Source organism: Capra hircus, chromosome 21 (assembly GCF_001704415.2).
Source record: "Capra hircus breed San Clemente chromosome 21, ASM170441v1, whole genome shotgun sequence".
Classification (NCBI taxonomy): Eukaryota; Metazoa; Chordata; class Mammalia; order Artiodactyla; family Bovidae; genus Capra; species Capra hircus.
Window position 1 is genome coordinate 55,316,087 of NC_030828.1, and position 18,327 is coordinate 55,334,413.

The 18,327-nt window shown below is 42.3% G+C and overlaps 1 protein-coding gene across 1 annotated transcript in view; it reads right to left on the reverse strand.

Moving 5' to 3' along the window:
• The window catches only part of FRMD5 (FERM domain containing 5), a 326,232-nt gene extending 318,185 nt beyond the window's left edge, over positions 1-8,047 (reverse strand). Inside the window, exon 1 of the mRNA XM_018066545.1 lies at positions 7,741-8,047. Within this exon, the coding sequence (XP_017922034.1) occupies positions 7,741-7,842 (102 nt within the window). The 5' untranslated portion in view covers positions 7,843-8,047. The remainder of the gene's footprint in view (positions 1-7,740) is intronic.

Genomic DNA, 18,327 nt, shown 5'->3' on the forward strand with positions numbered 1-18,327 from the left:
TTTAGACTCCTGCCCACTTGAAAATGGGTATGCATATCTGCAAATAACCTTTTACTTTTCAAAATTAGAGAATCAGTTAAGGCCATTCAGAAAGAGAAAGTTAGAAATATGAGATTCACTCTTGGCTTCTCGTTCTCCTGCACTTTTAATCTCCAATCAATCAACAATACTTATCAATGTTCCCTCCTAAATATCTGTGTGACTCGGGAGGGATTCTCAATCCTCAGCAAGCTAAGTGTCAGCTGGAAGGCTTGTTAAAACAAACAGCTAAGCTCCAGCCCCCAACTTTCTGACTCTCTGGATCTGCAGCAGAGCCAATACTTTGCATTTCTAACTAGCACCCAGGTGAAACTGATGCTGCTCATCCAGGAACCACACTTTGAGAACCACTGCTTTAAACCACCCACTCTATTCTCCTTACTTTTAACAAGGTTCACGATCTCTACAAAAAGAAGAGAGCCCCTGAGTTGTGACACAGTAAGACAGCTCAAATAAGGTAGGATAGCTAGGTTTGGTCCTTATCCTGGGTCCTGGCTTCCTTGGGTAGGCAGTGGTTACCTAACTTGAAATGATCTTTAACATATGAGAACAAGTCCTAAAGCATTTCTGGAGTGGTCCAGAGTGCCTCTAAATACAGAGCAACAGATGAGGTCATGGTAACGCAGGGAGTCAGAAGTAGAGGAGGGGGGGACAAAAGCTATAATCACTTGTCAAAGGGGTGTTTTCTGTAGACAAGTGAATGGAGCTATTGTACACAAACTCAGCGGTTGCCAAGCATGTGGCCCAATTATTTTGCCTGTATGAGCATGGCACGGAAGGATCTCCTTAGAGGACTTCACACAAGCTGATGTTTAGTCTGGCAGTAGCAAGCAAAAGCCTGGAGAATCTGAACCTAAGAATCTTCTCAAGTTCCTACCTGCCAAATCTAGGATATGATACAACGAAGCTGGAAGGACCACAAAAGTAAAACACCTGAAAATAGTACAGCAATTGTAATTGGTGAAAGACCGAAAAGGGGCCTATCTTGTTCAGAATATTGACAATAATGAGAATCACATGGTTGCCTTGGGAGGCAAGAGGTCCATAATTTAAATCTGGGGATTATCCTCCCAGAGAAACTGCTCACCCCAGTCTACTTCTGGCTCTACCCAAATGTAAAATGTCTGTCAAAGTTCAAAATGACCTATTGGCCACCGCGGTTTAGGGTCTTAAAAGAATGGCAGGCCTGCTGCAGTAGCTAGAATGGACATACGACAAGGTGTTTTGCTTTCTTAGGAGAAACACCATTCACTCTACGACATAGGATGGAGATGCTTGGTATGTGCTAAGTCGTTTCAGTCGTGTCTGACCCTTCAAGACAGCATGGACTGTAGCTCATCAGGTTCCTCAAAGGAATCCTCCAGGCAAGAATACTGGAGTGGTTGCCATTTCCTTCTCTATGGGATCTTCCCGACCCAGGGATCGAACCTGCGTCTCCTATGTCCCCTGCAATGGCAGGCAGGTTCTTTACCACTAGCACCACCTGGATAGAGATGCTTTAGTACTCTTCAAATTTCTCCACTGCATGAGAAAACCATTCAGGTGGTTGGCTTGAGCCCCAGAGATCAAGACCATAAAGCAAAGGAGCAACAACTGCCACTTGGCCTCCGAGAGAGCAGCACCCTCCTCCCTGAGCACCACGCAGGTGAGATACAGAAGCTGTAAGGCATTCCCATCTCTTGTACAAGCTCTGGCTAGGCACAGCTGAGGGAGAGTGACCCACAGGAAGCTGCTCCGGGAAAAAGCCGCTGCAGAGTCCGACAGAATGTTACAGATGAGCCCATCAGAGAGAACATGAATTCAACTTGAAATAGACATAATTAGAAACAGATTGGCAAGCATGGTTCACTTCCTGTCCGGGCAAGAGGTTAGAAAATGAGACTGTGAGGAGGTTGTTTTATGCGGTGATGACTTCGGGGAAAGGAGTGAAGGAGATTTCTGTGGCTGTGGTGATACCTATACTCAATATCCAAATTTTACCAGACCTCTATTCATGTACACTGTACTACACCCGTGTACACTGTACTACACCCGTGTACACTGTACTACACCGTATTCATTTGATGCAAGCCTTCTAAACCTGCAGAGATGGGGGAAGTGAGGGCACCTGAAAGGCTTGACATCCTAAGAGACAAAGGAAAAAAATTATAGTGGTTTTGGACTGAAGCCCACTAATTCCACAAAGGATAATGACAAAAAGTTATCAGGCTTCATAAAATACCACATTTATATACTGTATTTCTCATCAGAAAGGGGGCTACACAGCAAAATGGTTTGCAATGGAATGGGTTGAAACTACAGAAAGGGTTACATTGATACAATTGTTAAAAAATGTCCATTGTTTTCAGGTATAATAACTTTTATAGCGTTTTAGTTAACACAGCAGTCCCATAGCACAAATTAGAAAAAGTACTTACTGAACTAAAACTATATAAGGCACTGAACTAGGTGCTGTAATTCTCAGGGTTTAAGACTTATAGCCTCCACTTACTCTCTCCTTTGTAAATTAGTCTAAAGGGTGATCTATCAGAAAATAAATTTCTTAAAATAAACCAAAATATTTTAATATATCATTGGTAAATTGCCTCTAAAATAACGTCATGCTTCTTGTTACGGGTTACACATTTTAAGATCTACACATAAATCACTACAAACATGAAAAAGTACTGTTTTTGCCCCAGGTTGATTTTATTTTGGCAAACACTTCCTTTTTTAAAGTATGACATTAATATCACAGACATGATATGTTGTCTCTGGACAATGTAACAGAGGACTCAAAAACCACATTATATTTTATTACACACTATAGTGAATTGCCTCATCTAACATACTCATTCCAAGCTTTTAACAAAATGAAAATTCATACAAATACCCTTGAGTAAAATCTTCTGTAGTGATTGCTTCTAGGTTCCTCTTGGATGAACACTGACACTTCCTTAAACAGGATTTCTTCAAAATCAAAAAGAATGAAAGCATAAATGCATGTCTAGAATTTACCTTCTGTACCAAACTGACTTGCATTCTTTTATACAATAAATGTTTTAATACGCTAATTAAGAAACAGAATACACGTGCTTTTAGGATCCTAGAAGGCTCACTTTGGAACTTAGTTTTAAGAATTAGATTCTAACTGACTTGCTATCATAACAGAAATCCTGAGACCGCATAATTCCTTTTTAAAATAAAGTTTTAAAAAAACAATATTCGTGAAAAGACAACCGCTCTGTGTTTTCGTCTGTTAAGAAAATTACCCTGATTCTCTAAGAACATCCCTTTTGCATTAATGAAACCAAGGATTCCACTTACCAAGAAGTTCTTAGAAAAGACAAGCCACGGTTCAAGCAACAAACGTCCCTCTAAAGCCAAAGAGCTCATAGATAGAAGGAAAGCAGACCTGAGCTCTTGATTTTAAAGAAGAGTTCTAAGAAAGATTTCACTTGTGCCAGCACAGGATTTTACAACTTTATTGAAATCAGTCAGAAATCATTTTAAAAGCACTTACAGCTTGAAAGTGAAGTCACTCAGTCGTGTCCGACTCTTTGCGACCCCATGGACTGTAGCCTACCAGGCTCCTCGGTCCACGGGATTTTCCAGGCATGAATACTGGAGTGGGTTGCCATCTCCTTCTCCAACTTACAGCTTAAGTTCATTTAGTTTTCTAAAACAGTAAAACATTTCTCAATTCTATTTCTGAATTGAATAGACTAAAGCATAATGTAAGTACAGCAGTCTATTTAAATGTTCTTTATTATTTGTAGTAATTTTCCAAGTAACTTTGTCTTTACTGTGATGTAAGCATTAAATTTCCATTTTATAGATGAAGAAATTAAGGTACAGACGGGTGAAGTGCCATAAGGAGTCAGAATGGAGAGAGGGAACAAAGATGGGATTTAGAAACAAAAGGACTGGGGTTTAAATACAGTACAGCCACCTACTAGCTTTGAGCAAGTCCCTTCATCTGGGATTTTCATCTGTAAAATAAGGACAATACCACCTACCTCTCAGTGGTTGATGTAAGGTAGAAGCAAAGCGCCTGGCAGGAAACTAGTACACAGTTAGCCATTCAACAAATACAGGCTCTCCCATCAACCCACAATCCCATTTTCTTTAGCTGGTACAATGAGTCTATAATCAATCCCTAACACTGATGTGAGGAAAATGAGATAATAATACACAAAGTACCTGGCAGGTGCAAGGATCAACACGTTTGTTCTCCCCCTCAACATTCCCTTCCTTACTCCAGGTCCCACAGTTACTAAGTGGCTGAGCCACAATCAAACCCGCATCCTGGTTCCACTTTAGAACTGCCTCTGCATGTACATTTCATTTATGGTTGCACCTTATTTAACTGGAAAAACTAATCTACCCTAACTGCTTAATCAGTTGTTATTTTAGTATGTTCCCAGTAAAATCAGATTCATTTCTCCGGTAGCTTTACTTTTCAGCAATAACCAAAAAAGGTGATTAATATTTCTGACTTGGCAACATATATTTTTGATACATACTTCTACTGGCATTTCTGCAATAGTTGTTAATATTTTATAAACTATTATAACCTGGAAGATAGTTTAAAAATCTATTCTTCAGGATATTACATGCCTAAGTATGTAAATGACTCCATTTGGGGAGTTCAAAAATACTAGGTAGCCTTTTCATTTTTCCTATTTTCTCCCAAACAAAATAATAAAGTAAGGTAGTAAATGTGATAACTAAATAAATATGTGATTAAGTAGAAGAAATATGTGCAAAATATGGATCAGATGTGCATTGATGAAGCAATGACCTTCAAAACTGGCAGGGAACTCTTAACAATGTTCTTCACAGGGAGGCAATTATACTACAACCCTTCTATGTATACTTTCATTTCTCATGGTCCACAAATACAACTGCATATCAGAAAGAGTAAAAGAACAGCCCGGTAACTGTGGCAACCTTCATTGAGAGGATATAAGGAATTTTTATTACCTTAATAATCACATCATAAATGCCAGATCAGTATAACTGCTGCAATACAAAAGGCTAGACCAACACTTCCACAGAATTTCCTACAAACTGAAATTTACCAAATGTAACTCTAAGCCAATGATACATTTCTGGTTCTGTAATACCCTGTGTGGTCTCTGATCACCTCAAGAAGCATTGAAATTTAGATACCTTATTTTCAAGAAAAACACTGGCATACAATACTTTTAGGGAAAGGAGTTTAAACTATCACCAATTTTTTTAATATAATATATGGTACTGTAATTCTTAAATGATGTAAATATTGCTTTAATTTAATAAGTGACGCAGATTGATTTAAAAAAAAGACCCTGTGCCCAGTGTTTTGACAAATAAGCACATGTGTGTGCTCTCTCTCTCTCTCTCTCTCTCACACACACACACATAATATAAATATACAAGGGGGAAAAGTTGCTAAGAAAAGCTCAATCTCTAAATGCTCAAAAAAGGTATATGCTCAAAATATTAATTTCACATAAAATACTGTCTTATCTAAATTTCCTCACATGGGTAAAAACAAAAGCAATTCACAGTAGTAGCACCAAAGAATGACAATAATGCATATACTTTAGAATTCCTGTGTTTTTAAATTTTCATAAAAGAAACACAATGCACAATCATTGAAACATCTAGATTGTGAACACTTACAGTATGGGCATATTACACCAGGCTTAATTTTTAAGCGGCCTAAATTTTTATAACATATTAAATTGTAACAATGTAAAATTAAGACCAGCAGGAAAATAAACACAACCACAGTAGTGCATAGAAAGCATAAATCCAATAACTCCTGCTCAACTTAAAAATATTTTCCTCAACAGTAATAAAAACTACCCACAAGTATAACACCAATCTGCCAGCTGGGTTTTCCACTAACTGGGAAAAATAACTAGTTGCCTTGTTGTGATACCTTAAAACCACAAGGTTATCACTAAATGGAGAAGTGTTTTATTTGTACCTTATATCTCAGCAAAAGTTAATAATCTGCCCCAGAAATTTTATTTCACCATATACCCCAAAAGTATTTTTAAGACTCATGAATTCTAAATCTCACACTGCCCTTGATATGCTATTGTGTAAATGCTTTAAATTTTAAAATAAAGATTTTTAAAAGCTCTACACAATGTATTCAAATAGTAAACATGTCAACTCAATCCATGTTTTCTCGGTTCCCCCCACTCCCACCAAAAACAAAAAACTTGTACATGACACATAAAGATACAATAGAAACAAAAAGTAGCATGTCACTCATTCAGTAAGGATATAATACACAACATCTCTCTATCATATTCTACTACAAAAATCCTTTCACTTTATGGCTAGCATCTTTATGACTGCTTAATCTGTATTTAAGGGGCCTGAAGAAGAGATTTTGTTCTCTTTCCCTACCCTCATAAATCTTTGGCAGAGGTCAGCACTTATGCCTAGAGCTGGGTTTTGGAGGTGGGAGAAAAAGGAAAGTGGAGAGAAGGCAGAACTGAGCACGGAGTCAGCAGACAGCAGCTGCTCTCATATACTACCCAGCGTCTTTCTCACACACCGCTATTTTCCGCTATTGAGCATTGTCAGCAAAAAAAAAAAAAAATTAATGGGGGCTGGAGGGAGGCGGGGAGGGAGACAAAGAGAGTAGGACCCGGGCCGACGGTTCTTGCCTGCTACATCTGAGATGAGAAGCCCTCTCGGGTTTTTGCTGCAGAGGCAAGTGATCAGGTGAGACCCTCCGGGTCCAACTCAATTTGCTTCTCCAGAAAGAGCAGCTTGGGGCAGGTGAGTACAGGACCCTCTTGACTGTGAACTACACTGGAGCATTGTCAGCGGTTTCTATTTCTGACTTCATAAAGGAGGAGAGAGGGCTGCGACTGCATTCCTGGGCAAGACTACTACTCCTGACGTGCCACACAGCAGGAGGTTGTAAAAATCCCTTCAGAAACACCAGGTTCCGAGGAAATGCTGTGCAGCATTACCGTATTGTTGGCGTTTTTTTCTTTCTTTTTTTTTTTTTTTTGTAAGTCACCGATTCTCGCCAATGCCATCCCTCAAATCACTGGGACTTGTTGCTAAATCTTTACCTCGCGCCCCCAGAACTGCCCAGCTGAATAAGATTTGAGGAGCGAAAAGCCGGGGGGAGAGGGGGGTCTAAGTCTTCAAAGCCCAAGGGGCTGGGTTCCCTTCAATAGGCCACTCTGCATGGGCTACGCGTTCAATTCTACCTTCGGAGAGCCCTGACTCACAAATGCTGGGGGGGCAGATTATGACATACACCATCATCCTTCCAGCCAAAGAGATAGGGGGAAAGCCGCCAGCCGTCCTTGCCCGGCCAGAAAGCCAAAGCCTGCACCGCGCCCTCCACACCCCCGCCCCCCGACGGGGCGGCCAAGGAAAGAGCCTCCACCCTCTCCGGACACCCGCGGAAGGTGCTCCCCATATCGGCGGGTTCGAGGAGCCAGGATGGGGCGCCCTCACCTCGGGAGAGCGAAGGGGACAAGCTGGGGGGTCCAGGACGCCGGAACTCGCGCCGCAGCTGCGCCGAGCTCCGGGTACCCAACCCCGGACCTGCACCAGCGGGGCCATCCGCCGCAGGCAGCGGCGGACAAAGCGCTGGCGTCTGGAGCGACCCCCGGGAGGCGGTCGCGGGTCAAGCTGGCCAGACTCGGGGAACAAGGGGCTCCCGCGGGCGGGGCGGCGCGGCGCGGCACTGACCTGGATGGTGCAGGTGTACTCGCTGTCGTCCAGCAGCCGCACGGTGCAGCTGTACTCGCGCTCCAGGCTCCTGCTGCTGCCGCTCATCAACCTGCTCAGCATCTTCCCGCCCGCCCGCCCGCCTCCGGGAGAGACGCGGCGGCGCTGCGGACCCCGGACCAGGCGCCCCTCAGCCGGGCAGCTCCGCGCCGGCCCCAAGCACCTGCACCATCACCCCAGCGCGATCGCCGCCGCTGCCTCCTGCCGGCCCGGCTCCTCCTCCTTTTCCGCCACCGCCTTCCCCCAGCCCAGAGCAAACGCCGGACTCTCTCTGCTCCGCGCCCGACTGCCCGTGTCCTGCTCGTGGGGCGGGGACTCGGCCAGAGGGAGGCCAATGGGGGTCAGCGCGGCGGAACCGAGTGGCAGACGGAAGAGCCAATAGAAACAGAACACTGCGATGATAGACAGGTCAGGGAAGCAATCGCGGCAAAGCAGTCGCACCGAGCCAAGTCAGACCCGCCCTCTGGCGTCCCAAACCAGGGGCTCCTTTTCTCTCTGCGGTTCGGATAGATGGTGTTTTTCCCTCCCCCGGGCCAGGTGCGGGCAATCGGTTTGATCAATGTCAGCTGTTTGGAATATATTTGGCCTCCTCTTCAGGGCCCAAGTCGCACGCTCTGCAACGCCGCGGCTCCCGCCTCTCTGGTGCCTGAGCGCTGAGAGCTCACAGTCCCTGCACCTGCAGAATGCAGGCACCTTCGGCTCTGGACCAGGCGGCTGCCCCGACCTGCGCTGCTGTACCCCCCGACAGTTGGACGGTCTTCTCTGGTCCACTCCTCTTATTTTGGAGAGCATCTGTTTTACAGGAGCTACTTGAGTAAAAGCTGCAGGGTTCGCGGAGGGGCTGAAGCACCAGGGTTTAACCCCTAGAAACCCTCCACTCAAACACCGTTTGCCTCCTCCTCTTATTTTCACAAGACAAAAGGAAGAGACTGAGACGTGGTCCTTCAGCCGATATAACGCAGAGGAAACGATGGATCCATTATCTACACCTTTAGAACTAGAATTATCATGTCTTCATACTTCCTCAACAAAACAGCAGAGAATGTAAGGAGGTACACATCACAAAGGAAAAATATTATCTCCTGCCTTCTCTGACCTCATATCTAAAGACTTCATGTTCTTTACAAAAATTTCACTGAGACAGTATTCTCCCAAAATATTTTGGGAGGAAATGTTACAAAAGGATCAAATCAACAAATAACATTAATAAACATATTAATTGAAAAATAATGAAATACAATAATTTCCTGTTATTTTCAATTATGTTATTGTTTGTAGGTATAGCATAACAATAATAAAACCCTACATTAACCAAGAAAAATGTTCAACCATTAAAGTATGCTTCTTCTCTAGTATCTTTGGACTCCAGGATTTATTCCCCCACCCCCACCCCCACCTTTTTTTTGCATGTGACCGACCCTGTCCTCCTTTGTATCTTGGATTACTCTCCTCATTAGTAGCATTCTCCCTAATGGCATACAGGTGCTGTAAGAGGAGGTTCTTAGTGCAATTCTGGAAGCATTAGTTTAGAAACTAGAACCAGTAAGCCAAGTAGTCTATCCATAAAACCAGGTGTGAGCTCTTCTATTTTGTAGCTCCAGCAGATACCCTAGCGCCTGCAGCATAATATTAATATTCAATAAATGTTTTTTAAATGAAGTAAATGGAATTAATAGATATTTTACAGCATCTAAATCCCAAGAGAAGAAACTAAGAGAATCTCAGAAATTTCAAGTTCAATTGTTAAAGCATCAAAGTGATATTCTATAGAGTTCAACTTTGTTGTGTAGTTGGGAGAAGATGATGAAGATCTTCAGACGGGCAAACTTTTATTGAAGGGAAAGTTTCTATTTGATGTCAAATCTACACAAGCAAGAAAAAAATGTCCAAAAAGCTAGAGGAAGACCCGTAGTGTGATGATAGGAAAGCATCTTTAACAAGTTATGCAAATAAGCAGCTGTTAGAATAGAAAGCGGAGAAGGCAATGGCACCCCACTCCAGTACTCTTGCCTGGAAAATCTCATGGATGGAGGAGCCTGGTGGGCTGCAGTCCATGGGGTCGCTAAGAGTCGGACACGACTGAGTGACTTCACTTTCACTTTTCACTTTCATGCATTGGAGAAGGAAATGGTAACCCACTCCAGTGTTCTTGCCTGGAGAATCCCAGGGACGGGGGGAGCCTGGTGGGCTGCCGTCTTATGGGGTCACACAGAGTTGGACACGACTGAAGCGACTTAGCAGCAGCAGTAGCAGAATAAAAAGACAAAGCACCATGAATCCAGAAAAGCTCTACAGAGCTGAATGCAGTCTGTTTCAAAGTATGACCATAAATGCAATCGACAGGGATGAGACTGTGATTGCTATACCAGTGCATTAAGTAACATTCCTGCCTAGCCTAAGAAAACCATGTCAGCTCACCTCATTGAAAGACCAGTCAGATACTCATCATGCTTATGCATAATATCCAGAAAAAACTTAAAACCCTCCCTTACTCTCTGATACAGAACATTTTGTGAAGAAAGCAGAGGATGAAAAAATAATGGAAGAAAAGTGAGAGTCCTTCAGTTCGTTTCTGGTTTCTTCTATGCCTCTACAAAAAGGCTCAAGAACCAAAACCTAAGAGGAACAAAAAAAGAAAGGGCTCATGTAAAGTCAAACGGAGGAGTACTTTATTTACCTTTGTATTTCTCAGGCCTATCGAGCAGGATGCCCAGAATGGAAAGGGTTTGCTCAATAAACGGCCTTGTATGCCCTTGAGAATCAGAGTATCATAGTGTTCATGAATTTTCGACTATGAAGGAAGTCATATTTAAAATAAAATTCCCCTCAAAAATATCCCCAGCTACAATAGCTCTGAGTTCCCACCTTTCAAATTACCAGGATGTCAGTCCACTCCCTTTGGAGTTTCCCTCCCTTCTCTACTGCAGAGGAGTCCGTAGGAGAGGTGCTGGCACCCACGTATTCCTGAAATAACTGAACTATTCTTGCCTCTGCTTCAGATGTCCCACACCCTGACGTTCTGGGACATTGAGCTCTCTCCAGCCAATGCCATCTTCAGCATTGCCTTGGGATTTGGCAGGAAGGGGCACTGCCCTCTCTTCACCAGGACATCACGAACGGGTATGATATGGCTGCTCTCAGAGCCCTATGGACTATATCAGGCCTGCCTTACTGTTGAGTTTCCAGCCTGGGTCCATATGTCTGGGTCCATGCAGCTCCCCTCTCAATCAAGAGTTCCCCTAGCCATGTCTGGAGCATCCACACCCAACCTCTCTAAAGCTCAGAGAAGAAAACAACCCTCTTCACCCAGTTTAAGGTCCACTTTCAAAGGCCCATTTTCTGTTTCTTTCAAAGGAAACCCCATCCTCCAGCCCCAGGACTGTGACCTTGACCTCTGACCCAACTGGGCTATCACCTTACAACACAGCAGTCCAACAATAGCGAATTTCTCACAAAGATTGACTTAGTCTTTGTAGATAGAGTCTCACCAAAGCCAGTTTGGTACCATGCATAATTGTTTCTCCAAGAAGTGGTAGGGATCATGCCTGTCTTTGCTTTTATGTATCCTTTAGACCTCAGCTTCTGTTCTCCTAGATGGTGGGCTCAAGCAAGGATATCCATATCTCTATAGAAACAACAATATATTGACACATGAGTGAGAGAGTTAAAGTCGCTCAGTCTTGTCCATCTCTTTGCTACCCCATGGACTATACAGTACACGGAATTCTCCAGGCCAGAATACTGGAGTGGGTAGCCTTTCCCTTCTCCAGGGGATCTTCCCAACCCAGGGATCAAACCCAGGTCTCCCGCATTACAGGCGGAATCTTTACCAGCTGAGCCACAAGGGAAGCCCAAGAACACTGGAGTGGGTAGCCTATCCCTTCTCTAAGGGATCTTCCTGACCCAGGAATCGGACCGAGGTCTTCTGCATTGCAGATGGATTCTTTACCAACTGAGCTATCAGGGAAACTCATATTGACACATATATGGTCTAAATCAACAGAGGGAAGAAACAGTTCTGTTCTTGTCTGCATCAGTGTCTGGGGAAGCAGGCTTCTTCTCCACACCCAAAGATTTGCATATCCAAATGGAGCACTGCTTTTCAGTGTAAAGCATCTCCAATCAGGGTAATGGTTACTTTATAGTTTTCCAAGAGTAATACACATATACTTGCTTTAATTTCGAGCTAAACAACTCACAGAGTTTTCCCAGAGCAGTCTACCTCTAGAGATTTCTCTTTTATCAGGACAGAAAACCACAGCTTAAGAGACAGCTTTTCCATCTTCTACAAGCCCTTAGGATTTTCAGTTTAGCCCTCATTACTTAAAATAATTATTTTTACATGGAAATGTAAGCAATGCATGTACTTTTTAAATTCCAAGCTACAGACATCCATCAAACATTTATTATATGTCAGGCACATTCTCTGTGACAGCTTTCTAGAATACATAAGGCACAGCCCAAAGAATATGGGGAAAGGAAATGTACAAACCAAGAAGATCATGAGCGAGGAGACAGTGTTTGATATATGTACAATTAGCTATAATACAATAAATGGAGGGGCTTTCCTGGTGGCTCAAAGGTAAAATATCCACCTGCCAATGCAGGAGTTGCAGGCTTTATCCTTGGGTTGGGAAGATCCCCTGGAGAAGGAAATGGCAACCGACTCCAGTATTCTTGCCTGGGAAATCCCATGGATAGAGGAGCCTAGCGGGCTACAGTCCATGGGTTGCGAATAGTCAGACATGACTTAGTGACTACATAATACAATAAATGGAGCGTGAGCAAAGTACTACAAAAAAATGACAGGGACGTCCCTGGTGGTTCTGTGGTTAAGAATCTGCCCTCTAATGCAGAGGACTCAGGTTCAATCCTCTGTCCAGGAACTAAGATGCCATGCACTACGGGGAAACTTCCCCCTTCAGGGAAGCTACTGAGCCTTCGCTTTCTAGAGCCCATGCTCTGCAACTAGAGAACGCCTAAGCACCACAATGAAGACCCAGCACAGTCAAAACTTTTAGAATATAATAGAATGAAAGAAGAACCACAAACAGTACAGTTATTTGAGCATGGGAGACAGCAAAGCCTAACAGAGAAAGTAATGGAGTTGGGTTCTAAGGAAAGGAGTAGTATCATGATGGTTGCTGACAGCAAGAAAAGAGAAGGATATGGGATGAAAAATGACATTTTTAAGTAGCGGGAACAACATGAGCAAAGATATAGAAGCACAAATGTATATCAGTCAGTCAGTCAGTCAGTTCAGTCACTCAGTCGTGTCCCACTCTGCGAGCCCATGAACCACAGCACACCAGGCCTCCCTGTCCATCACCAACTCCTGGAGTCCACCCAAACCCATGTCCATTGAGTCAGTGATGCCATCCAACCATCTCATCCTCGTATATAGCATGTTTCAAAACTTGCAAGTACTCCTGAATGGATAACATGTGAGGGGCATTGGCTTGCAAGAGATGAACTGAGGCTAGATCACATAGGACCTTCAGTGCTATGCACAGGAGTTTGGATTCTGTTTTGTAGCTAGTAGGGGAGCATAGGAGGTTTTTAAGCAGAGAAGTGACAGGATCAGAGCTGAGTTTGGAAATGATCATTCTGAAAGCTGTATGAATGATTAAATTAGAGTGAGCAGAGATTATTTACTGGGGGAAAGTGCATTCTGAAAACAATAGAATGTCTTTAATGAGGCATCAGGAACATTTATAATAGGTCTCTCCGATGTGGGTGACAGGCTTTATCATATTCTCCAATTACGGTTCATTTTCCTTATATTTCCAGCGAGCCATTGTTCTAGCAACAAAATGTATATGAAACAAAGCAAATTAATTCGTTTATTCAAAAAAATTTACTGATGATCTACTGTATGCAAGTTTCTATGCCAGGTGCTGAGAGAATTCAAAGATGAATAAAACATATTCCCAATCTTCAAGAATTTACAGTCCCATGAAGTCTGCAAAATTGCCTCAACAACATTTATTAAGTATTCAGTTTATGTAGATTGATATTCAATGCATATTGGTTTAAAAAAGGATATAAAAGGGAGCAGCAGCAAAGATATGAAAAATGGCCAAAAAATATGGGCAATGAAAATACATTAAAAAAAATCAGAACAGCCCATATTTCCTGATTAATAGTGTCAATTGACTATTTGCTCAGCAAAATGAGGTAATTAACATTATTATACTTCCTCCCACCCTCTGTACTTCAACTCCCAACTTTTGTGGTTTATATGGTTTCTATTTTGTCAGGGTTTATAACATTTACAGCTTTTGGCAACCGTGTTTAGTTGTTTAGTCTCACTTCTGTATTCAAATGGATTCAGCGCTTACCACCAGTTCTTTTATCTTAGTATCATCATTCCTGGGTTTTTAATTTTTTATTCACGTCCTGAATGGGTGGGATTTCTTTGCTAGTTTTTTCAAGAATGGTTAATGGCCACATTCCCTGAGTTCTTTTTTGTCTGCATGTTGCCTTGAGCAAATACTTGAACAGAAATACTACTGGTGGCTCACATTTTCTTCACCTTCCTTTTCTCAAAATTTTGTAGCCATGGCTCTTGTGTCTTTTTTTTCCCCTGACATTTGCTCTGAAGAAGTCTGAGTTGAGTCAAAATTTTTCTATTATAGGTGATTTTCTTTTCTTCCAAGATTCCTGAAAGCTATATACAGTTAACCCTAAAGTTCAAGAACTCAATGAGAATATAATGTATCTTTATGTTAATTATCACAGAATTAACCTGGAAAATCCCATGGACGGAGGAGCCTGATAGGCTGCAGTCCACGGGGTCGCAAAGGGTCAGACACGACTGAGAGACTTCCCTTTCACTTTTCACTTTCATGCATTGGAGAAGGAAATAGCAACCCACTCCAGTGTTCTTGCCTGGAGAATCACAGGGACAGCGGAGCCTGGTGGGCTGCCTTCTATGGGGTTGAACAGAGTCGGACACGACTGAAGCGACTTAGCAGCAGCAACAGCTATGTTAATTGTTCTAAATCAATTTTCCCTCGTGTAGATGGTGGGGGTTTTGGTATAATACCTCTTATTATTTTGAATTTGTTGAGTTCTCTTCCTCTGAGACACCAATTAGCCCTGTATTGGATTATATTTGACTATATCTTTCATTTCTTTCAAATTCTTAAATCTCTATGCCTTTCACTCTTTATTCACTGTGATTGCCCCATGTCTTTCCTCCATGGTATTAACCTTATTAGTTCTGCTCTCTTATGAGATTTAGTAAAATGGTCAGTCCCAGCCCAGTATAACCAAGCAGGGGTGTATTATACTCTTGAGTATTTTGTATCAGTTCTTCTGCTCAACTTGGTTACCTGGGGAGTAGAAAGCTCTAGAGGCCTTTATAATCTCTGCTGAGGTACCATGGTGGTTTATGGAGACTTCCATTCTAAAACAATTTTCTTGTATACCCCCATTTTTTCACTCATCCCCTTGTCTACACCCTCAGAATTCTTCACAAATTAGTGAAGGCATGAGAGAGAACCTCAGAATGTTGTCAGATGCCCTACCCTCAGGGGGAGGGATAAATTGGGAGATTGTGACTGCCACATACACAATACTATATATAAAATAGGTAACTGACAAGGACCTGCTCTATAGCACAGGGAGCTGGACTCAGTACTCTGTAATGACCTGTATGGGAATGGAATCTAAAAACAGTGGGTACATACATACACACACACACATACACACACACATACACACACACACACACACATACACACACACACAGGATGAGATGGTTGGATGGCATCGCTGACTCAATGGACAGGAGTCTGAGCAAACTCTGGGAGATAATAAAAGACAAGGAAGCTTCAGTTCAGTTCAGTCACTCAGTCGTGTCCGACTCTCTGCGACCCCATGAATTGCAGCACACCAGGCCTTCCTGTCCATCACCAACTCCCGGAGTTCACTCAAACTCAAGTCCGTCAAGTTGGTGAGGCCATCCAGCCATCTCATCCTCTGTTTTCCCCTTCTCCTCCTGCCCCTAATCCCTCCCAGCATCAGAGTCTTTTCCAATGAGTCAACTCTTCACATCAGGTGGCCAAAATACTGGAGTTTCAGCTTTAGCACCATTCCTTCCAAAGAACACCCAGGGCTGATCTCCTTTAGAATGGACTGGTTGGATCTCCTTGCAGTCCAAGGGACTCTCAAGAGTTTTCTCCAAAACCACAGTTCAAAAGCATCAATTCGTCATTAGAGTGCTGCAGTCCATAGCGTTGCAAAGAGATGGACAGGAGTTAGGGACTGAACAATGACAACAACAACACACACTCACACATATATCTGACTCACGGTGCTTTACAGCAAAAACTAACACAACATTGTAATCAACTATACTCCAATAAAAAATTAATTTCAAAAAACTCACACTTTTTTCCTCTTGTTCTTCTTCTGAGGAATAGGGACAGAGTGAGAAGCCACACCTGACTGCACCAGAATACTCTGTTTCTCTTATCAGTAATTTATAACATCTGTTTCATTTATGAGCAAGGTTTCATTCTTTAACTTGTTTTAGCTGCTGGTGAATTTGGGGCTTTGTAAATGCGTTTGGTTGCTGTTAATTATGTTGATGGATAGAAAAATCTGTGACCCTGTCCAATTCTTCTATCCTTACTCAGAAATTTGTCATCTAAGCTCAACTAGTTTTGGAGTAGATATTAATCAAAGATGTTTTCATTAAGAGGTTCAAATAGAAGAGAAAGGAAGAATAAACATTCCACGGTGCACATGCTAATTATTCAGTAAATGTCTGCAGAATTAATTTAAAAGTTTCCCTGAACATAGTTCAGTTAATTAAAACTGCAAATCATTATTATATCTTATCATTTCAATTTTTCCATTATAGTAATAAGGGAGCACTCACTATATGCCAGAAGCTCTGCTGAGTACTTTACATATATTATCTAATTGAATCCTCAAAACACTGTCTTGAGGTTGTGCTATTGATATCATCCCCATTTTATTAAAATTCCAATGAAGAATTTTCACTGTAGTGAGACTAAACAATCTGTCAAAAGAATACAGCTATCAAGAGGCAAAACCTGGACTCATATCCACATCTCTGGTGCCAAAGATTGTGCTTTTAACAACGACATTATACAGACTTCTTTTTTAGGAATTTAGTGGAAAGAGCATTGAACCTGGAGTAAAATGACCAGAATGAATACAAGCCCTAGATCCAGCATTATACCCTGTGTAATCCTGACAAGTCATTTGAATTTTGTTTCTTCTTTAAAAAAAAAAATGGGGGTAATAATGTCTTCCCTGGTTGTTTGCAGAGTCATAAGACATTTGCTTAAAAATAGTAGGTTGAGCACATGCATTTACCTCTACTTTCATTCCAGATTTATTAAAACCATAGTAAGGGATTTTTTAAAAGTGTAAACCTACAAGACCAATGTGAAATGAGGGGAGCCGCAGTAATACCATTCTGGGAACCAGAAGGCATATGGATGAGTTAATAATTGAGCACACCCAAGAAAGTTGGACCCAAATCTAGCCAGGAGAAGGCTGAGAAGCAATTTGATTTGCATGTAGAACTCACAAAATATTTAGAAACTGATGCAACAGGTGTTTTAGGAAGCGGAGACAAAACTGAAAACAGGAAGATTGTTTGAAAGTCCATTTAAGAAACCATTCTCTACCCTACTCTGTTCAGCCAAGAGACTTCCTTTCTCCGCTTGCTGGAAAATAATTTTCTGAAAAAGGCAAAATAGCATTTCTGAACTAGGGGTGGGATCACCAGAAATTTAAGGAGTTAAAGTAATTACTCTAACATAAAATACAGGAGCCAAAACATAAAAGGGACAGGCAACTTGAAAGATGAAGAGACTAAGCAGGAAAAAGGAAATGCTCAAAAAGCAAATTATTAGTAAATATCCTAATAGAGGGGCTTCCCACATAGCTAAGTGGTCAAGAATCTGCCTACAGAGTAGGAGCCACAGGAGACGCAGGTTTCATCCCTGGTTTGGGAAGATACCCTGGAGGAAAACATGCCAACCCACTCCAATATTCTTGCCTGGAGAATCCCCATGGACAGAGAATCCTGGAGAGCTACAGTCCATGGGATTGCAGAGTCGGACACGACTGACGCAACTGAGCATGAGCGCAAGTATCCTAATAAAGACAGGAGAAGGCATTGCATTTTAAATAAGTATCAAATGCCATTTAGAAAAAAACACATTCAGATTATTAAAAAGAGCTTTTCTAAGTATAAAATAAGATAGAAGACATGAAAATAGTGTGAATAGACACAGGGGTAAAACGGTGGAGGGCAGGGAATTATCAAAGGTATCAGTTCAGTTCAGTTGCTCAGTCATATCCAACTCCTTGTGACCCCATGAACCACAGCACGCCAAGCCTTCCCGTCCATCAACTCCCAGAGTTCACCCAAACCCATGTCCATTGAGTCAGTGATGCCATCCAACCATCTCATCCTCTGTCGTTCCCTTCTCCTCCTGCCTTCACTCTTTCCCAGCATCAGGGTCTTTTCCAATGAGTCACGTCTTCGCATCAGGTGAC